At 40.5% G+C, this 24,608-nt stretch overlaps 1 protein-coding gene across 1 annotated transcript in view; it reads left to right on the forward strand.

The window, feature by feature from the left end:
* The window catches only part of LOC124153083 (transmembrane protease serine 11B-like protein), a 37,508-nt gene extending 13,338 nt beyond the window's left edge, over positions 1 to 24,170 (forward strand). The window contains exons 3-4 of the mRNA XM_046526223.2: positions 16,173 to 16,297; positions 22,150 to 24,170. Of these exons, the coding sequence (XP_046382179.1) occupies positions 16,173 to 16,297; positions 22,150 to 22,827 (803 nt within the window). The 3' untranslated portion in view covers positions 22,828 to 24,170. The remainder of the gene's footprint in view (positions 1 to 16,172; positions 16,298 to 22,149) is intronic.
* The last annotated feature ends 438 nt before the right edge of the window (positions 24,171 to 24,608 follow it).

A 24,608-nucleotide genomic window follows, 5' to 3' on the forward strand; every position in this document is an offset into this window, starting at 1 on the left:
ACATATAAACAAAAGTAACAAAAGTTATTTAGGGTCACATATATTGAGATATGATTATATACAAAATCAACTTCAACTAAAAGTGTTCTTGAAATTTACGAGACCGCTGTTGGAAACGAAAGAATTCACACAGGTCAAGTAACAAAAATAGCGCTTTGCGAAACGAGCAGTCTCGATTGATGAGATAAGTGAGAAATTTACAGTTTAAAAACGAAACATTGTCAACAGTACAACAAACAAGAAGCGATATTATTTCCATACATGGCCAACTGAAATAAGTTTGCCTTATCAATGTGAAACTGACATAAAAAGGAAGTCAACATAGTGCTTATTCCTAATACAGGATATTTACCATCCCCAAACACTCAAGCTTCATCATATGACGCCACTCTTCAGTACTGTGCTCGAAAAATCTCTTTCCATCTCTCAGAAACATTACCTAAACATTGCAAGTTTTCCTGGAATGTGCGCATTAATATATATGACGTAAGGACATAAGTGATATGTCAGTTGGACAGTGACAATAGTCAATACAGTTCCAGTTGAAACCTCTTTGTTATACGGTGGCGTAACTACATATATCCACTACAAATTACCAACAGAAATTGTTTCAACTTGCCTTTCGTGGCAATTCATCGGTCTGTCCGCTAGAGTAACTGCCCTTTATCAAATGACGTCAAGTTTGTTTTAAGTCTATATTTATCATAACGTTCCGATGTGCAGTCAGTTGTACACACAACGACATAACGAAACAAGGTAACAATTCGGACATATTTCTGTCAAATCCATCTGTTTTAATTTGGAGAAAAGGTTCCAAGCCGCAGAGGTCTACAAGTACAAATATGGAAACTGGTTCCGCTTGGCTAGTGTCCTCGCTAAATAGTTTTGCAATTTATATATCCAAAGTTGCCAAACTGGTAAAATGCCTTAGCTACCGTAACAGTTAGACACTAATTTTCAGTATATTCTTTTGTTATTATAGCAATTATCCCAGTAGTTTTTCCCGATGGTTAATTCTGACTCGCTCACCGAATGACAAGGGCGACGCCATGTTTGTTTTTAGACACTGAAAGTAGTCCCTACTTGAACTTTGTTATTTGCATCTTTTTCCGCATATGACCCAAACGGATATCGGGTTTTTTATCCGTTGGCCTTATCCTGCCGAGAAACCTACCCATTAGATGATAAACGTATTTATTTCAACCAGGGTGATAACATGTACTATACACCCTTAACCCAAAACAGGGACATCTTGATGTCGGCTACCCATCATATCGGGTTTAGGAACTACGAAATTCGATCTGTGGTTCACTTGTTCATACTTGCATGTCATCTACACAGATATTAACTGGGTGCAATGGGACAAGACAAAAATGAAATATATATAGTTATTGCGTCACTCTTACACTGTCCCACGTGTGATGTTTGTTTGTTGTTTAACGCCGCACTCAGCAATATTACAGCTATATGACGGTGGTCTGTAAATAATCGAGCCTGGACCAGACAATCCAGTGATTCTCATCCTGAGCATCGATCCACCCAATTGGGATTTGATGACATGCATCAACCAAGTCAGCGAGCCTGGCCATAGTCGCCCTTTAAGGCAAGCAAGGGTTTCTGAAGACCTTTTCCACCGCAGATATTCACGGGTCGTGATGATTTGATTTTATGATAACATTGTATATGTAACATCACAGATGTCAATGTTTATCAAACATTCCTCGGAAACGGGTATATGTATCTGTTTGAGCGAAAGAACTCATATGCAAGCTATTCCTTGACACAGTATAATCAAAGACGGGTAATGAAACTACATAGATGCCCAGTAAACATTCCCCTTACTCCAACCAACAACCTGACAGATACTGTGTGCCAGACCTAATGATACTTTACCTACCTCGTAATTGAGCGTGAAACACAAATTACAACTGAAATTAAACGTAAAGGGGAGAATGAAAATTGTGAAATACGAATTTGAAATAATTATTACATTCATGATCAAATGTAAAGGGCAGAAGGGAGATTGTGAAATAATTATTACATTCATGATCAAATGTGAAGGGCAGAAGGGAGATTGTGAAATAATTATTACATTCATTATCAAATGTAAAGGGCAGAAGGGAGATTGTGAAATAATTATTACATTCATGATCAAAAGGAGAGAAGGGGAATTGTGAAATTCCAAATAATTTAAAACGTAAAGAAGGGAATCTTTAGAATAGGGTACTTCAGGCGTTCTCTCAGCCCTCACGTACATCAACTGCTATGGGTTGAGATGTAGATCAAGATGTGTAAAGAGAGTGACCCCCAGCGATGCATTTGCACGATAATCTAATCGTAGTCAAAAAACGCTGTCGGTAAAAACACACGGCCGTTAAAAACTGTAACAGCTACAAAGTGGCAAACCTGTGCGTCCTCTATCTAGTTTCAGTGTTTTATTTTTAATCTGCACCAATGAGAATAAACGGTTTATCAGCCTCTAGACAGGCAGCTATCTCGAAGAGTCATCACTTACAACGTGTTTCCTGGCGGGGTTTCCACAGGGTGGTCCTCTATCACCGCCATGGTTTCTGGACATGTCGACCATGACAACTATATAAAGTAACGCAAATCTTCACCCCTCATGATACTATCTATCTTCCATGCATATGCGGGAAATATTAAAGCTCGCAGGGTCACTTCGTTGTAACATGAGAAGGCTCACTAGCTGTGATTCTGACACGTCGTATCGAGAGTTCATGTTTGATGGTAGTTTTTATTTGTGTTATCTTGAACGACATGCGATACGGTCTCTGAAATGCTGATGGCGATTGCCACCATCTCATTGGGGGATGCGATCAACCTTAACTACAGCTACACAGTTTATATTAACATTTGTGAGTTGCGGCGTAATAGAAATATATGTACTTTATCCATCTGGGTAACAAAAAGCAACAAAATCCTTTCCATTAAGAAACGTCCATTGTACGATTCCGACTATATTTATTCTGGTGATGATACCAGGAGTTCTCGAAAAGGTGAGCCAAGATTCGTTTGGATTATATATCTGGGTTTCTAGCATCATTCCCCGTGGTCGTAAACGTCTCTGACGTACGTCACGCTATTATATAACCGCAATATTGTTCAAATTAAGCGGCGTTAAACAAAATTCGCTTACTCAATAGTAGTGGCATTTTAGTAGACTATTGTGCCTGTGTGTAGTGTCGGGTCGATGACGGTCGACGGTCGTCTATGGCGCGTCTGTGTGGTTTCGTTTATTAGTGTCGTGTCATGAACTCCCGTCAACTGTGCATCTGTGTAGTTTCGTGTCATGGACGCCGACCACTATATCTCACTACAGGCGCCGACCACTATATCTCACTACAGGCGCCGACCACTATATCTCACTACAGACGCCGACCACTATATCTCACTACAGACGCCGACCACTATATCTCACTACAGGCGCCGACCACTATATCTCACTACAGCCGCCGACCACTATATCTCACTACAGACGCCGACCACTATATCTCACTACAGGCGCCGACCACTATATCTCACTACAGGCGCCGACCTCTATATCTCACTACAGCCGCCGACCACTATATCTCACTACAGGCGCCGACCACTATATCTCACTACAGGCGCCGACCACTATATCTCACTACAGGCGCCGACCAATATATCTCACTACAGCCGCCGACCACTATATCTCACTACAGACGCCGACCATTTTATCTCACTACAGGTGCTGACCACTATATCTCACTACAGGTGCTGACCACTATATCTCGACGTAGGCGCCGACCACTATATCTCACTACAGACGCCGATCACTATATCTCACTACAGGTGCTGACCACTATATCTCGACGTAGGCGCTGACCACTATATCTCACTACAGACGCCGACCATTCTATCTCACTACAGCCGCTGACCACTATATCTCACTACAGGCGCCGACCATTCTATCTCACTACAGGCGCCGACCACTATATCTCACTACAGGCGCCGACCACTATATCTCACTACAGCCGCCGGCCACTATATCTCACTACAGACGCCAACCACTTTATCTCACTGTAGGCACCGAACACTATATCTCAATGTAGACACTGACCACTTTATCTCACTACAGGTGCTGACCACTATATCCCACTACAGACGCCGACCACTATATCTCACTACAGCCGCCAACCACTTTATCTTACTGTAGGCACCGACCACTATATCTCAATGTAGACACTGACCACTTTATCTCACTACAGGTGCTGACCACTATATCTCAATGTAGACACTGACCACTTTATCTCACTACAGGTGCTGTCCACTATATCTCACTACAGACGCCGACCACTATATCTCACTACAGACGCCGACCACTTTATCTTACTGTAGGCACCGACCACTATATCTCAATGTAGACACTGACCACTTTATCTCACTACAGGTGCTGACCACTATATCTCAATGTAGACACTGACCACTTTATCTCACTACAGGTGCTGACCACTATATCCCACTACAGACGCCGACCACTATATCTCACTACAGACGCCAACCACTTTATCTCACTGTAGGCACCGACCACTTTATCTCAGTGTAGACACTGACCACTTTATCTCACTACAGGTGCTGACCACTATATCTCAATGTAGACACTGACCACTTTATCTCACTACAGGTGCTGACCACTATATCCCACTACAGACGCCGACCACTATATCTCACTACAGACGCCAACCACTTTATCTTACTGTAGGCACCGACCACTATATCTCAATGTAGACACTGACCACCTTATCTCACTACAGGTGCTGACCACTATATCTCAATGTAGACACTGACCACTTTATCTCACTACAGGTGCTGACCACTATATCTCACTACAGACGCCGACCACTATATCTCACTACAGACGCCGACCACTTTATCTTACTGTAGGCACCGACCACTATATCTCAATGTAGACACTGACCACTTTATCTCACTACAGGTGCTGACCACTATATGTCTCTACAGGTCTCCTATATAGCCAGTGGGGCGGTCGGGTAGCCTAGTGGTTAAAGCGTTCGCTCGTCACGCCGAAGACCCGGGTTCGATTCCGGACATGGGTACAATGTGTGAAGCCCATTTCTGGTGTCCCCACGCCGTGATATTGCTGGAATATTGCTAAAAGCGGCGTAAAACCATACACACTCACTCACTATATAGCCAGTGTGTATTGTCCTGTTGTAGATGCTTGTTAATTGCGCCTCTGTTCAGTGTCGTGTCGTAGACAGTCGACTGTAACGTCTCTATGTTGTGTCATCTCATGGACGCTTGCGGGGGCACGGGTGGCCCAGTCGTCTAAGGCGCTGCGATTTGCTGTACAGAGTTGCGTCCCTTGGGCACGCCAGAAACCTATGATTGTGGGTTCGAATCCCGGTTCGCCCCAATTATGTTTCTAGGTTTGTCAGCACCATACCCGTGCTCGTGGGTTTCACCGAAGTGGTAAACATCTGAGACCTGCATCACTTCGGGCTTTCCTCCCACATTTAGCTGACACGCCGCGATATAACTGGAATATTGTTAAAAGCGGCGTTAAACCCAACTCACACACTCATGGACGCTTGCCAATAGCGTATCGGTAGATTGTCATGTCGTAGATGCTGCGCCTATATGAATCATGCCTTCACTTAGTGATATATTGTAGACGCTATCTTACCTGTATGATCCCCATTTAGTGGGTCGTCTAAAGCCCTTAAACGCTCTATGTCATGTCGTAGACGATCGATTCTAGCAGCTATTTTTACAATCATGTTTTGTCGTGGTCAGACGCCTGTGTTTTATCTTGGGGTTTGTTTTTATCAAACTGCTATGTATGATGCAGCTCGGTTACACTTGGATTTAATTGTTTTCCTGAAATTTAAAGAGCACCCGGTTGCATTAGAACAGCTTGACGACGTGATTATGATTTGTAATGCGACGGCTACAGACGTACGTTCAGTCATAATATTGTGTTCCTTTGACATTTAACTAGACGTGCTTAAGTGATTAGCTCACGATAATAGCCATGTTTTGAATAAACCAGAGAAAAATAAAGAAATCGTTATCTTGATACTTGACGAACATGCATGTTGTTAAGAATTAAAAAAAACATCTATGATCGATGAACGAAATCCTCGAAACACATGGGTTTTACATTTTTCTTCTTTTAGTATTCACTGGCACACCCTTGCGTGGAAATTATCTCAAGATCGGGAAAGATTTGGTCCGAAATAAGCCGCAGCCTTCGGCGATTCCGTCGCGACAACGTCCCAGTAAATGTCACGGGCAAGACAAGTTATATTTGACCCGATCTTTATATGATAGGATTCCGACAACATCGTGTTAACAGGTTACGCGACATTATTCCAGCAAAGCCGCGAGACCCATTGGTAGAGTGTAAATAATGGTCGGGTAATCTCCTGTAAGCTCCACACACCGCGTGTTATAGGAACATTATAGCGGCGGGGGCGGATTGAGACCAGACCGGAGCCTCAGGCGCTGTTATGAGCTCTAAACACCAGTAGCTTTGAAGTTCGACGGCAATTTCAACTTGTGGTTATTTTTGGCTTCAATGAGAATCACATTGAGACAAGATGGCAGATTTTCTTCCCGCGTGCACCTATTCACGTAGCTTAAACATGTGAAGACGGAAGTCTTTGTGTTGTACTACGTATGAAGTTGGCATTTATCTTCGATTTGCTTTTGAAGAAAAAGGCAGCTGAAAATGAACTCTTCAAATTGGCGGATATTAGGAAACTATCACACCAGCTTAAAACTCGCGTGCAGGAAAACACTGTCTTTGGGTATTTCTTCTGTCTTTTTAATCAGGGAGTTAAGCTATACTCGGCAATATTACATCTACGGGTGTATCTCAGCAGCCGGCACAGTGAATACTTATGCCTGGCCACCTTAGCTCATAGTTGGCGCCGACCACCGTATCTCACTACACAGGCACCGACCACAGTATCTCCTAGTAGACACCGACAACCGTATCTCATATTAAGCACCGGCCACCGTATCTCAGTATGGGATCGTACCATATCTATTGATAGCGGCACTGGCCACTATATCTCACTGTAGGCACAGACCACTATATCTCACTGTAGCCACAGACCACTATATCTCACTGTAGGCACTGGCCACTATATCTCACTGTAGGCACAGACCACTATATCTCACTGTAGGCACCGACCACTATATCTCACTATAGGCACAGACCACTATATCTCACTGTAGGCACCGACGACTATATCTCACTGTAGGCACAGACCAATATATCTCACTGTAGGCGCCGACCACTATATCTCAGTGTAGGCACCGACCACTATATCTCACTGTAGGCACAGACCACTATATCTCACTGTAGGCACCGACCACTATATCTCACTGTAGGCACCGACCACTATATCTCACTGTAGGCGCCGACCACTATATCTCACTGTAGGCACCGACCACTATATCTCAAAACAGGCGCTGACCACTATATTCATAGTAGGCACGGAGCACTACATCTCAGTATAGGGTCGTACCATATACATTGATAGCGGCACTGGTCACTATATATCACTGTACAGGCACCGACCTCACAATATGGAGATGTACCAGATTACCTCACTGTACGCAGTTTACATGTTCATACTACATACAAAATTATACATGAGGTTATACTACAACACAGTTTACATGTTTATACTGCCTACTAGACTATGCATGAAGTCATACGTCAACACATTTTACATATTTATACTATCTACACGAGTATACATGACATTAGAAGTCAAAAATATTTACATATTAGTAATTTTTACAAGAGTATGCATGATGATATACCCCACACACCCTACATGTTAATACTACTACAAGAGTATGCATGATGTTATACGTCAACACACCCTACATGTTAATACTACTACAAGAGTATGCATGATGTTAAACGCCCACTCACCCTACATATTAATACTACTACAAGAGTATGCATGATGTTATACGTCAACACACCCTACATGTTAATACTACTACAAGAGTATGCATGATGTTATACGCCCACACACCCTACATGTTAATACTACTACAAGAGTATGCATGATGTAATACGTCAACACACCCTACATGTTAATACTACTACAAGAGTATGCATGATGTTATACGCCCACACACCCTACATGTTAATACTACTACAAGAGTATGCATGATGTTATACGTCAACACAGTTTACATGTTTATACTACTACAAGAGTATGCATGATATTATACGTCAACACACCCTACATGTTAATACTACTACAAGAGTATGCATGATGTTATACGTCAACACACCCTACATGTTAATACTACTACAAGATTATGCATGATGTTATACGTCAACACACCCTACATGTTAATACTACTACAAGAGTATGCATGATGTTATACGTCAACACACCCTACATGTTAATACTACTACAAGAGTATGCATGATGTTATACGTCAACACACCCTACATGTTAATACTACTACAAGAGTATGCATGATGTTATACGTCAACACACCCTACATGTTAATAATACTACAAGAGTATGCATGATGTTAAACGCCCACTCACCCTACATATTAATACTACTACAAGAGTATGCATGATGTTATACGTCAACACACCCTACATGTTAATACTACTACAAGAGTATGCATGATGTTATACGCCCACACACCCTACATGTTAATACTACTACAAGAGTATGCATGATGTTATACGCCCACACACCCTACATGTTAATACTACTACAAGAGTATGCATGATGTTATACGTCAACACACCCTACATGTTAATACTACTACAAGAGTATGCATGATGTTATACGCCCACACACCCTACATGTTAATACTACTACAAGAGAATGCATGATGTTATACGCCCACACACCCTACATGTTAATACTACTACAAGAGTATGCATGATGTTATACGTCAACACGCCCTACATATTAATGCTACTACAAGAGTATGCATGATGTTATACGTCAACACACCCTACATGTTAATACTACTTCAAGAGTATGCATGATGTAATACGCCCACACACCCTACATGTTAATACTACTACAAGAGTATGCATGATGTAATACGTCAACACACCCTACATGTTAATACTACTACAAGAGTATGCATGATGTTATACGCCCACACACCCTACATGTTAATACTACTACAAGAGTATGCATGATATTATACGTCAACACACCCTACATGTTAATACTACTACAAGAGTATGCATGATGTTATACGTCAACACACCCTACATGTTAATACTACTACAAGATTATGCATGATGTTATACGTCAACACACCCTACATGTTAATACTACTACAAGAGTATGCATGATGTTATACGTCAACACACCCTACATGTTAATACTACTACAAGAGTATGCATGATGTTATACGTCAACACACCCTACATGTTAATACTACTACAAGAGTATGCATGATGTTATACGTCAACACACCCTACATGTTAATAATACTACAAGAGTATGCATGATGTTAAACGCCCACTCACCCTACCTATTAATACTACTACAAGAGTATGCATGATGTTATACGTCAACACACCCTACATGTTAATACTACTACAAGAGTATGCATGATGTTATACGCCCACACACCCTACATGTTAATACTACTACAAGAGTATGCATGATGTTATACGCCCACACACCCTACATGTTAATACTACTACAAGAGTATGCATGATGTTATACGTCAACACGCCCTACATATTAATGCTACTACAAGAGTATGCATGATGTTATACGTCAACACACCCTACATGTTAATACTACTACAAGAGTATGCATGATGTTATACGTCAACACGCCCTACATATTAATGCTACTACAAGAGTATGCATGATGTTATACGTCAACACACCCTACATGTTAATACTACTACAAGAGTATGCATGATGTTATACGTCAACACGCCCTACATGTTAATACTACTACAAGAGTATGCATGATGTTATACGTCAACACACCCTACATGTTAATACTACTACAAGAGTATGCATGATGTTATACGTCAACACACACTACATGTTAATACTACTACAAGAGTATGCATGATGTTATACGCCCACACACCCTACATGTTAATAATACTACAAGAGTATGCATGATGTTATACGCCCACACACCCTACATGTTAATACTACTACAAGAGTATGCATGATGTTATACGTCAACACGCCCTACATATTAATGCTACTACAAGAGTATGCATGATGTTATACGTCAACACACCCTACATGTTAATACTACTACAAGAGTATGCATGATGTTATACGTCAACACGCCCTACATATTAATGCTACTACAAGAGTATGCATGATGTTATACGTCAACACACCCTACATGTTAATACTACTACAAGAGTATGCATGATGTTATACGTCAACACGCCCTACATGTTAATACTACTACAAGAGTATGCATGATGTTATACGTCAACACACCCTACATGTTAATGCTACTACAAGAGTATGCATGATGTTATACGTCAACACACCCTACATGTTAATACTACTACAAGAGTATGCATGATGTTATACGCCCACACACCCTACATGTTAATAATACTACAAGAGTATGCATGATGTTATACGCCCACACACACTACATGTTAATAATACTACAAGAGTATGCATGATGTTATACGTCAACACACCCTACATGTTAATACTACTACAAGAGTATGCATGTTATACGCCAACACACCCTACATGTTAATACTACTACAAGAGTATGCATGATGTTATACGCCCACACACCCTACATGTTAATACTACTACAAGAGTATGCATGATGTTATACGCCCACACACCCTACATGTTAATACTACTACAAGAGTATGCATGATGTTATACGCCCACACACCCTACATGTTAATACTACTACAAGAGTATGCATGATGTTATACGTCAACACACCCTACATGTTAATACTACTACAAGAGTATGCATGATGTTATACGTCAACACACCCTACATGTTAATACTACTACAAGAGTATGCATGGCGTTAATAGATAATGCTTAACATGTCGTGCCTCGACATTATGCCAAATACTGTGATCACCGTCAAAAAAAGTTCTTACAAGAAAAATGACTTTCAATGTACCCAGACAGTTACAAATCCAATGTATTTGACCTTGTTCGATAGAGTATGTTGGTAGACATGAGTCGAGGCAAGGAGACCACGTACTACTCGACATGTACAGTCGGTTTGTGGCGACAAAAACGATGCAGGGGCAACTACCGTGACATTTATCGAAGACCACTCAGTATATCGTGGCGACCAATGTCACAGTGGGAAAATGATTAAAAAACCAGCGACAGCACATTTACCTCTGGAAATCACGACAAACTGTCCCGTGCTGGGATCTGTGTCAAATAATCGCTGACGCAGTTATTGTTAGTGAGATTTTTTGTGAGATTTTTTATTGATTACTTAATGATGCCACTACATAGATAACAATGTTAAATGTGTTTTGCTGCAAATGTTTCTTATCTTTGCCATGTTTGTCACGTTTGATGGCGTCACATTCTGCCCTGACAATCACGCGATGGAGTTACAGGCTCCGTGTAATCTGGAAACGTCTTTGACACTATGTCCCCGAATTGCCTTGCTGTGGATAATGACTTCAGCTGATGTGCTATCAAAGTCAATAAAAACAAATCACCGCATTACTATATTAGTATATATTCATATCATATGTTGTTGGTTCAGATATGCTCTTGTATATGTTGTTGGTTCAGATTAATGCTCTTTTATATGTTGTTGGTTCAGATATGCTCTTGTATATGTTGTTGGTTCAGATATGCCCTTGTATATGGTGTTGGTAGAGGTATGTTCACAAATAGGTTGTTGTTTTTGGAATCCACATATATAGGCTGTTGATTGATATATGTACCTATATATGTTGGTTCAGATAAGCACGTGTATGTGTTGTTGGTTCAGATATGTTCTTGTATATGGTGTTGGTTCAGATATGCTCTTGTATATGGTATTGGTTCAGATATGCTCTTGTATATGTTGATGGTTCAGATATGCTCTTGTATATGTTGTTGGTTCAGATTTATGTTCTTTTATATGTTATTGGTTCAGATATACTCTTGTATATGTTGTTGGTTCAGATATGCTCTTGTATATGTTGTTGTTTCAGATATGTTCTTGTTTATGGTGTTGGTACAGTTATGTACACAAATAGGTTGTTGTTGTTTTTAATCCACATACATAGGCTGTTGATTGGTATATTTACTATATATGTTGGTTCAGATATGCACGTGCAGATGTTGATGGTTCGGGTTTCAACTGGGGGAGGCTAGTCGTCTAAGGCGCTGCAATTCGCTGTAAGTTGCGTCACTTGGGCACGCCAGAAACCTATGAGTGTGGGTTCGAATCCCCTTCGCCCCGATAATGTTTCTAGATTTTGTGAGCTCGTGGGTTTCACCAAAGTGGTAACCATCTGAGACATGCATCACTTCGGACTTTCTTTCCACATTAAGCTGATACGAGGTGATCTAACTGGAATATTGTTAAAAACGGCGTTAAACACAACTCGCTCACTCATATTGCAAGTATAAACTATTACCATAGTAAGATATCGTCTAACTGTACACTGCCGCGCCAAGAATACCCCATTACGTAATACATACAACCTTAAATTACTACACTTGATACGGATCACCCACAACCAGCCACGCAAGTGGGAACATGTTCTTTAAACAAACATTAATCAGCTTTATGGTACTTGGCTCTGGGCCAGAATTTAACAAACAGCACACTTTGTACGTCATAATTTAAACGTTTACTTTACATAAATGATAGAGCAATAAACTTAGCGATACGGAGTTAATTTAAGAGCCATTTTGATACACCTGGCTTTGTGATTTGGTCTCTGCAAGATAACGTCAGGTAGCCGTTCCTGATAAGGTTATTTCTGGTAATACAAAGTAGACATTTGTTTCATATTAATATAATAGTGGTACCAGTTTAGAAGCAATCTGTTGTTGTAATTAAGCCATGGATCACAGTGTATTACATGGTATAAACCAAGGACATTATCGTTTGCACATTTACGGGTGATGGTGATGCAGACCGAATTACTTTAGTTTCCTTAGGAGTTCGTTCCGAAGACGTCATGCAATGGTCGTATACTTATTAAGTTGGGGTATTAAATTCAAGTTGATGCACGTTTAAATCGTGTAAAATCATTATTTGCTCTTATTGTATGTACGTTGATGTAGCGTTTGTTGGTGATGTACGTTTGCTATGACAACGGAGTATTATTTTACATTACATTCCTCCTTGGGGGCACACGTGCAATTCGCTGTGAGACTTGCGTCCCCTTGAGAACGCCAGGAACCAGTGACTGTGGGTTCGAATCCCGGTTCAACCTGATATGATTTTAGGTTTGTCAGCACCCGTGCTCAAGTGTTTCACCAAAGCGATAAACGTCTGAAACCTGTATCTCGTCGGGCTTTCCCCATACATTAAGCTGAGACGCCCTGAACTTGAATACTGTTAAAAGCGGCGTTAAACCCCACTCACTCACTAACTCAGAGAAATAAAACTGTGGGTCGTTCCTGAAATTTCACAAATTGTGGGACGTTCAGGGGAACTGATTATTAGGGAAGCACATCTTCATGCATAACGAACACAGCTACGCCCTATGTTCAAATTTCAATTTATAGCAACAAGTCTCAAAATATCAAAATCTTCAAGAGTTTTTAATCGCATCGGGAACTATAACTGTTAGAGATTTTAGGTTTTAGTAGAATAGAGGTTTTAGCAGAGATTTCTTATGACCACGAAAAGAGCATGTAGCTTTGGATTCGGTTTGAATGGTTTTAACTTTTAACACATTTTGATCTCTGATCTAAAAGCCGTAAAACATCTGCTGTCTGAGACAGGATTTCACTCCAGGGAGGTTTTATTTAAGATGGGAATATATTTGGGAAGCTAGACCCCCAAAGTCGGTTAATTGGGATCTGTTGAGGAACTTAAACCGTTTTAACACGAATAACAAAAGATGTTGACACTTATCCAAACACATAGTTCTTTTTAATTGAGAGGTTATAAATGAAAACATATTGGACTTTGAAGCGTTTTCAACGTATAAAACACAGACATGAGGTTAAATATCACATACGATACCTATTTATATTTCAAGATCACTAAAGCATTGTAACGCACAGTCGAGCGTAACATAAACATTTCATCGGAACTATTAAACTGTAATAGTGATGGTTTTATAATGAAGGAATAAAGTATTAGCCCTTTACCACAGCCATTGGATCCCAGTGCAGTCTGTTACGCTGGAAATAATGCATAAACCAATTGGTTCACATGCGTGCAGAAGGGCGGCTGGCTTTCACGTGACACGTTAGTCTTTTCCAAGTTTTCGGTCTCTTATTTGCAGGAGTTACTGCAAAGCATCGTGTTTAATAATCTGTAAAACGTTAAGTTCCATAATCATCACCTCCGTGTCACATTGTCTTTGAATGTGATGGGAAGAGGGCCGAGAGGAGGGATGAGCAGTTATAAATAACCATGCTGTGTTGAACATCTAATACCTTCATCACTTTCCTCCCACATGAAGCTGACACGTGATGTAAATAAATACCAGAAACAAATCATTTCTATATTCATAAGAAATGATATAACTTTAATATTGTTAAATGCGGAGTTAAACTAAACTCACTCACTCACTCTCGCCATTATAATTATTACCATGAGTGCAACTGAGTCACCATGGTTAATTGGGATCATTATTAACTAACAGTTTGATACATGTGTGTATGATTAATATTAATTAGAAGACAAAGTGGATTTTGAGGGTCAAATTGCTTGATCCTCCCATTATATAGCGGACCTTTCGTTCATCAAAGCGATCTTAGCGCCAATGCTATAGTCTAACGATTCTGGGGTAAGATTGCTTTATGGGAGGGACATGCGACGGTATATGATGTCTTTATATCCTTCTTTTTTTTATAAGTGCATTTTACTGTCACGTTTGATATAACATGCACATATGTACATTATGTTGATATGCACATATGTGCATTATCTTGAAAGTTTCAAATGGGTGTGTATTATGAGGCAACGTCGTGTAAACAACCCAATCTCGTTAATAACAATATATTTGAAAAAGCCTTAGGTGTTTCTTCCCACGGGGATAATTGCTTGTGTGTGGACTCACTTCTTATCTTGTAATTGTTCAAAGTGATTTAACATGCTGTTGTAGCAGCTGGAATGTTTCAGAGGTTTCTTATGTCCATAGACCTATATCGGAACAATTCAACCATGCAGTGCAGCCCGAAAACTGTGTATAACCATTGGTAGTCTTATAGGTATCAAGTACACGTAACGGACTCCCGTGAAAGTTCCGGGTTAAAACTGGTCTTCAGCAACCCATGCTGGTCGTAAGAGGCGACGTACGGTATCGGGTGGTCAGACGATGCTCATGATGTCAATCACTGGGTTGTCTGTCCAGACTCGATTATTTACAGACCGCCGTTATATAGCTGGAATATTGCTGAGTGCGGTGTTAAACAACAAACAAACAAACGTAACGGCGAAATCTCCAGTCCTATATTGGCATATATGACGTTTCCTCTGTATAATTATGGAGGGGGTGCATGGATGGCCCAGTCGTCTTAGGCGCCGGGATTCGCTGTACAGAGTTGCGTCCCTAGGTTTGTCAGCACCATACCCGTGCTCGTGGGTTTCACCGAAGTGATAAACGTCCGAGACCTGCATCTCTTCGGGCTTTCCTCCCACATTAAGCTGACACACCTCGATATAACTGCAATACTGTTAAAAGCGGCGTTAAACCCAACTCACTCACTCACATGTATATATGTTAAAATTGTTTTGAGGCAGTTGTTCTTAAGCCCATAGACCTATCTCGGAATAGTATTTATGTCTAGGGTATCATTGTTATTTGACAGTGATTCATAAACACATGCTCATGATATAGTAGGAATCGTACAATCGAGTCTGCTTTCAGCACACATTATTTTATGAATATGAAAACTGTTTTGTCGCTGTTATTTACAAGTTCATACCTTTCCACAGCCTCATATTGCGAGAATGTACAATACATGTATACTGTGTGTTACAGAGAGGTACCCGGCCCCAAGTCTGAAGGAAATACAAAAGACATGCGGCATCCGCCCGTCCAATTTGACCCGTGGCTACAGAGTGGTGGGAGGGAGAGAAGCACACAGACTCAGCTGGCCTTGGCAAGTGAGTCACGACTGAGTGAGTGAGTGAGTGAAGGTTTCACGCCGCTTTTAACAATATTCCGGTCACATCACGGCGTGGCGTTGTAACGTGCGGAGATACTTAGAAACTAGGCATGAAGAAACACACCTCATGCACGGCTCCAGTTTATGTTTCGATCAACAGTTATTCGCTGTGCAGAGTTGCGTCCCTTGGACACGCCAGGAACCTATGATTGTGGGTTCGAATCCCGGTTCGCCCCGATTATGTTTCTAGGTTTGTCAGCACCATACCCGTGCTCGTGGGTTTCACCGAAGTGGTAAACGTCTGAGACCTGCATCACTTCAGGCTTTCTTCACACATTAAGCTGACACGCCGTGATATAACTGGAATACTGTAAAAGCGGCGTAAAACCCAACTCACTCACTCATGATCACTCATTCTTCAGGGAAGTTGTGTCAACCACAACATTCTGTGTTGACAATTCGGACCCGTTAAAGTAACCTCTTATACCCGTGATTTAATTCATGACAATTTATGACCGAAAATTTAATTTCACGAAGCGTTTTATATATCAGGAATATTAGAAAATTTGTACTTTCTGCATGCAAACACCGTACTATACCTTCATGCAGATGACCGTTCTAATATATTTAAGTTGTAGGATTAGTGGGAAATGTTTTTATCCATGCAATAATAAATTTCGGATATGACGAACCAGTGTGCACTTTGAAGTTCGTAATATCCGCAGTTAAGAATTCGATAAAACAGCTGGCCTTGTTTTGTCACTTCATACCCTGGATACCACACAACTGGGAAGTACTTTATATTCACTACGATACCTAACCAAACGGGTAAGGAGGTCACGCTGTTCTTTTTATAAAATAGACGCACATCTCACAATAACTATATAACAAATTACTTTCTCCAGCTTTGTGTGCGTAACTGATCATCTTAGATATAAAAACTTAAATCAATCTCTAAATAAGGTTCCGACGCCATTTGTGGGCTGTGAGGATTCTGGCCAAGGACGCACATTGAAACACGTGTGGATCAGCCCGGTATACAGTGAACATTCAAGGGTATATGGTCTCTGGTTCGAGTAACATGTGTACCTTATCCTGGTTTGTGTAAATAGCAATGGAGAGGGGTCATTAACCACTGCGAGGTCACGGGGACCAGGCCTTTAGCGCAAAAAGGCGGACGAATAACAACTGCTGACATTTCACACGATCTAAAGAAGCACACATCAACATTGTGTGAAGACAGTTAGAGAATGTAAAATGTTCAGTTTTTCGTGGATATTCGTAACCCGATTCCATTCATTGGGAAGATAGAAAGATAGATAGATAGATAGATAGATAGGTAGGTAGACAGATAGATAGATAGATGGATAGATAGATAGATAGATAGATAGATAGATAGATAGATAGATAGATAGATAGGTAGGTAGACAGAACACAACACATAACACAAGGTACAGTACATGGAACATATATAACATTCAACCACAAACACAACACTTAAGCAACATAAATATGACATACCATACAGCAATCAAGTCAACATGTAACACAACATTCAGCACATAATCATATTATATAGCATTCAACACAACACGTAACACAAGGAACAGTACATGGAATATATTATATAGCATTCAACACAACACGTAACATAACATTCAGCACATGATCATATTATATAGCATTCAACACAACACGTAACACAACATTCAGCACATGATCATATCATATAGCATTCAACACAACACGGAGCACAACATAAAGTACATGGAACATATCATATAGCATTCAACACAACACGTAACACAAAATTCACGTGGAACATAAAAAGCATTGGACACAACACATAACACGAGGTACAGTACATGGAACATATTATATAGCATTCAACACAACACGTAACATAACATTCAGCACATGATCATATTATATAGCATTCAACACAACACGTAACACAACATTCAGCACATGATCATATCATATAGCATTCAACACAACACGGAGCACAACATAAAGTACATGGAACATATCATATAGCATTCAACACAACACGTCACACAAAATTCACGTGGAACATAAAAAGCATTGGAAACAACACATAACACGAGGTACAGTACATGGAACATATTATATAGCATTCAACACAACACGTAACATAACATTCAGCACATGATCATATTATATAGCATTCAACACAACACGTAACACAACATTCAGCACATGATCATATCATATAGCATTCAACACAACACGGAACACAACATAAAGTACATGGAACATATTATATAGCATTCAACACAACACGTAACACAAGGTACAGTACATGGAACATATTATATAGCATTCAACACAACACGTAACATAACATTCAACACATGATCATATTATATAGCATTCAACACAACACGTAACACAACATTCAGCACATGATCAAATCATATAGCATTCAACGCAACACGGAACACAACATAAAGTACATGGAACATATTATATAGCATTCAACACAACACGTAACAGCACATAATCATATTATATAGCATTCGAAACAACACGTAACACAACATTCAGCACATAATCATGTTATTTCGCATTCAAAACAACACGTAACACAGTACACACTCAACAAAACACCAGTACACTCGTTCACCCTGCGTCTTTACACTGTATACAATGAAATCCTTACTTTTCCTATTTGCAGACACCGAATCTAAATGATAGAAGTTAATGTTGCTCTATATATCACACAGGGTCGTGGGTCTTTACTGGTGGCTCTAATCGCAAGGAAAGGGCGTCTTTACCAGGTTTTATCATACATTTTCCACATCAACGACACAACGAGTGACCAAATAACCGTTTACAGTGCACATAACTCGCGATATTCTATCGCCCATAATAGAACAAACGAATGTGTGGGGCCTGAATAGCATTTATTTTTTTACAATTTATAGGCAAAATCAGTCGCGGGGATATGATAATGACTCCATCGTTAAATACTAATTCCCTACGGAAACATAACAGACACTTTAAAAATCGCCAATTATGATTCTCCGAGAGAAGAAAGGCAATACTTAGACAATGCAACCTAGACACGTGTTTCGCATGAATGTGCCCTACGTATTATAAGAAGATATTTAAATAATGTGAATAAGTACAACAAATGAAAACAGCCAGTGCAAACCGCTAGTAACCACCACCCCTGGTCGGCGTGTATAATGAGCTATGTTAAAGCATGCTAGATGGCTTCTTAAAGCCTTGGGGTAGCTGTATCAAACGTCGCGGGCCGTTGATCATTTGAAGGCCTGCTAACGCAGTTATTTCCTGGCGAGGATGTTCGGGAAGTAGTCGCGAGACTTGAAAAGATTCGTGGCTTAACAACATGGCAGCCATAAGATTGTGACGCGTCTCATCACCGCTTCGCGGTGTATTAACCCTGTATTAAACTGTCATTAACACGTGAAAAGGCGAATTTTCAACACATTATGACTGAAGAGCGCAGACAGATAAAGTTCAAATTTCCGATTACCTGAACATAATGATTACAGACGTAATCCATCTTGTTCTCAAATTATAATCCTTAAAAAACAAGGTTGTCTGAAACATCTATTTTAACAATAGAAGTGTCAGACAACCTTGGTTTTTTTACTGTTTACTTTTTTCTATCACTGAAACGCACTCTCCCCCGGAAAGAATAAAAAAATGTTTCGTTGAGCTAGGAACAAAATACACTTTTCTTTTTACGAATTCAAATAATAACACGTCTTCTTATAGCTTTCGTTACGCAAAAAGTAAGCTTTGTTAAATGAAATGAATAATGCTTTCTTTTCAAAGCTTATTGTCAGCATCATACACGTGCTCGTGGGTTTCACCAAGTGGTAAACACCTGCATCACCGCGAGCTTTCACACCACATCAAGCTGATCATGACACGCCGTTATATAACTGAAATACTGTTAAAAGCGGCGTTAAGCCCAACTCACTCACTCTGATTAGTCACTCGTGTTTAATTGTGAGGTGGCTATAGTTTAAACGTTATAAAACTTAGCAATTTCGATGAAATTATCTGAATTACCACTGCTGAAGTTTAGAGTTGGCTTTGGCAAACCCATTTCCGATATTGAATGCTTTCAGGCCAGATATTTACACATAACATCACTAACATCTGATCCCAAGACAACATAGTTAATAGCAGTGGTGCAACAACTATTTATTTGACGTTTCCGTGTATCTTTAGTATCGCAACAAACACATTAACCAGAAATTCCTTGTTTTAGTCACATGGTGCGTACCGGATTCATAGATGTTAGTTGCATCATACCAGCAGTACTCTCAGGCGTGTTGTTGATGTCGGTTGCATAACCCTTTTCTGTTTTCTATTGGGATAAACATCGCCTAGGCCGTCACACAACCCCGTCCTGTATATATTTAATGATACTACGTCAGTGTAAACCTTGAAAGTTATAAACAAGTCATGTTGTTCATCAAAGAAATCGTGTCTATAGTTATAACAGACACCAGACGTCCAGATTTAAGCATAAAAGTCCCCCAGATGAGTTGAGGCATAAAACAGTACGAAAATAGCTCACAGAGTCTCCACGTGCAACATCATGTTTAAGATAACTCTTCACTACCTTTCAAAAGATACGTCCCAAGTCTCGATTGCGCCCGGGTACAAACAAGGTGAGGTGCATAAGTATACGTATTAAAACTCCCTCGAGAATCTTGACGTCAATTAATTAACATGATTAACAATTAATATAATTTTATTAGTTGTGTAATGGCCCCCACTTAACTGAAATCCATGTAAGGTTATGCCGTGGCCTGTTTGTCAGGCGTCCGCCATAAGTCCTGCGTTATCCGTCGTCCTTCATAAACATCTTCTGCTGGAAACCACTGGACCAATGACCCTGAGTCTTATCACACTTGTTCCCCACATGATGACATCCCGATTTGTTGAAGAGGTTCGAATCCAGCTTACAATATGCTCCCCAATGCATCCATATTTGACAAATTGATTTATGGCCATTAAAGGGACATTTATGTTTAAAATTTAATTAAATATGGCACATGTGTAACGAGTAAGTAGGAGCAAAATATATGTTCCGTTGTGTGGGATATTTAATATTTTTAACTTTTTTCTGTTTCTTTTAAAAAACGTTTGGTTCAAATCAGTATATGATGGTACGTATTTTCACATAAAGTATCATGACATGTAATCTACTTATCAGATGCAGTTTATATACCTATCCGGCAGACAGCCATGCTTTTTGAGTCATCATTAACTAAGTGTGAAGCTAACTCTTTATAGCACATTAGTGGAAATTGTTCATGCTCAAAAAGGGGCAGTCGGGTAGCCTAGTGGTTAAAGCGTTAGCTCGTCAACCCGAGCGGGCCCTGCTTATGATGCTGATGGGAGCCACCCATGTCCACATTGATAGAAGTTTTGGTAGCTGCATCAGACGGGCCAAGAACAGGCAGACCCAGGGTAACTTCGCCCAATGAAGACCTGTACTTGTGTACTTTGCATCTCCGGAATTAATTCCTGACAGTGACGCCATCAGCGACGAATGCCTGTAGGCATATGACTAATCATTAGAAAGAGGCCAAGGCAAATGAATGAGGGCTTACAGACCTAACAGAGGACAGTTATTGACAGCGCAACATCGTCGTCAGAGATTGAGATTGGCCCGGAATGTATGTCGTCGGCAGCGACGTGACTGGCAGAGGGTCCGGGCCTACTGACCAGCATTTATGTTTATGGTCACTCAAATACGAGACTGAGAATATATATTAATGATTATGAGCTGTTGGTTACATGATAGATGACTGCTAAAGAGGACATTTCTCGTTCCAGGTTGCCATCATGACAAGATACGAAGAACCGTATTGTGGCGGAACCCTCATAGCGCCATCTTGGGTCCTGACAGCCGCGCACTGTATCCGGAAGAAAGGCAGAAAGCGAAGAGTCCTTGTGCGTATGGGTGAACACGACTTCCAATTATACGAAGGAACAGAAGTGACGCAGAAACCGAACAAAGACTTCCCCCATCCAAAATTTGACTACTCAACAATATCAAACGACATTGGCCTCATAAAACTGAAAAAGCCAGTACACAGGATAGCTGGACTGGGTTTTGCTTGTCTTCCCGAGAAAGACGAAGTGATTCCTCCCAAAACCCTTTGTTATACTGTGGGATGGGGAAAAAGGAGAAATACCCATCTGTTTGGGGCAATTGCTTTACAGGAGGCTAAAGTGCCTGTAGTGGACGCCAACAGGTGCCAAAGCGTCTTTGACTATGAGATCACAGACACACAGGTTTGCGCAGGGTATTCACGCGGCGGCGTGGACTCGTGCGCAGGGGATAGTGGTGGACCTCTCTTGTGCGCACACGAGGTCAACAATACCTCCCGCTGGTTTGTGTATGGGATTACTAGCTATGGCGAGGGGTGCGGACGCAAAGGGAAATTTGGTATTTATACAAAAGTTCCTAGTTTTGTGGACTGGATTGAACGAGTCGTTAACTCACATTAAACGTTGATAATTCGTATGGATTAATCTTTACCATGAAACAGACGGGGTCTCAAGGCCCTTGGTTGCAGATGTATGCTCAGGGTTGACGATGAGTGACGTTCTATGAATGACAGAGACATCGGATATGTGAGTGAGATGGCGACATGGCTTCTATATCGAAGCTGAAAAATACTCGCCCGCGTACAGCGCCCTAATCATGACATCATAACGTGGTCAATAGGCCAGAACCGGATGCGTCTCTGGATGACTGTTCACGAAAATGTGAAAAAGGCCTCGATATCATTTCCATAAACGACGATGTTTCCAACGTGACGTCAAATATTTGATAACGTTAGACCCTCCATGCCATTAGCCCTGTGTATAGTCAGGACCATTAACGACGATGTTTCCAACGTGACGTCAAATATATGATTACGTTAGACCATCCATGCCATTGGCGCTGTGTATAGTCAGGATCTCGGCCATAACACGGGCAGTCAATTCTGAAAGTTCATTTCTGCGACGTCACGCCAACATGGCGATCAAGCGACTTTGGCGTGGATTCCTAATTTAACAGAATACCATTGAATTCTCTGACATTTTTACATTTCATTTTTTTTTACGATTACAAATTAACGTTTGGTTGAAGTTGTGTTATTTATTTCTCATATAACATCCATCAGTTATCCACTATTATGTCATATTATTTGTATACAATTTTCCCTAAACATACTGAACGTCCCATAGTTGTACATGGTTATTTGAGAGACTCAAATATACGAGGGAAATGCTCTTAATGTTATGTCTAGCTTAAAATCAAGATAACATTGATTTTTGTCTGCATTTAATTCTACGGGTTTTCTTCAATTGAATGAGAGAGATCGTGTCTATTCGCTAAATCATTGTGTTTAATGATCAGTTTACTCTAATTTTAAATATCATACTTATTACACCGAGAGGGTCCTCTGATCGTGGTTGCGAATTCAAGATTTGCTTTGATTATTATACATTGTATTTCATCATTATTTCCGCGCACCTGAGTTGATCAAAAGTCTAAACGTCTCAATGAAATACTAGCCTATTCATTCACACATTTGTTGTACCAATTTCTCTTCACAATTTCCCAGCTAATTGGAGAAAGTCTTTGTGCGACCAATGCCTAAGGTTTAAATTCGCAACTGTGCGATTAAAGACGATATGTAAAGTTTAATTTATGTTCATATTTTGTGTTTAAACGTAAATCATACCATGTTTATCATGTGTTTTATGTGATATTTATGGCCCTTGGCATTTACTCTGTGTATGATTTGGCAGAGACTTAAGGCGGGTCCAGTGCTTAAAATGAAATAAATGATACCAATCTACATGATGTACTGTTATTTTGTTGAAAGATTATTCAGCCTGAGTTATTTCATGCAGTGTATGTAGATGCGATATACAATCTGAGGCTGTGTTGTTTCGAACGTCATTCTGAGGTATTACCTTATCAGGTGAGGTGGGGTGAAATGGGGTTTAACGTCGCGTCCAAGATTATTGCACTTATATGCGTGTGTGGCTGCTTGTACTAGTCCGGACTGATGCCGATTTATAGTGCTAGCCCACTGAGATACCATGCCGCGGTTTAACATGAATACCACACTCAGACACAGTATACTGACTCCGAGCCGACCAGTCCTTGTTTTAGCCCCTTAATGCCGAGCGCCAGACAGGGTAACAACAAGTACCATCTTTTAAAGTCTTTTGGTATGACGCGGCCGGGGATCGAACCCCGGACCTTCCGCTCTCCGGGCGGACGCTCTACC

Source organism: Haliotis rufescens, unplaced genomic scaffold, assembly GCF_023055435.1.
Source record: "Haliotis rufescens isolate VD_foot unplaced genomic scaffold, xgHalRufe1.0.p SCAF_11, whole genome shotgun sequence".
Classification (NCBI taxonomy): Eukaryota; Metazoa; Mollusca; class Gastropoda; order Lepetellida; family Haliotidae; genus Haliotis; species Haliotis rufescens.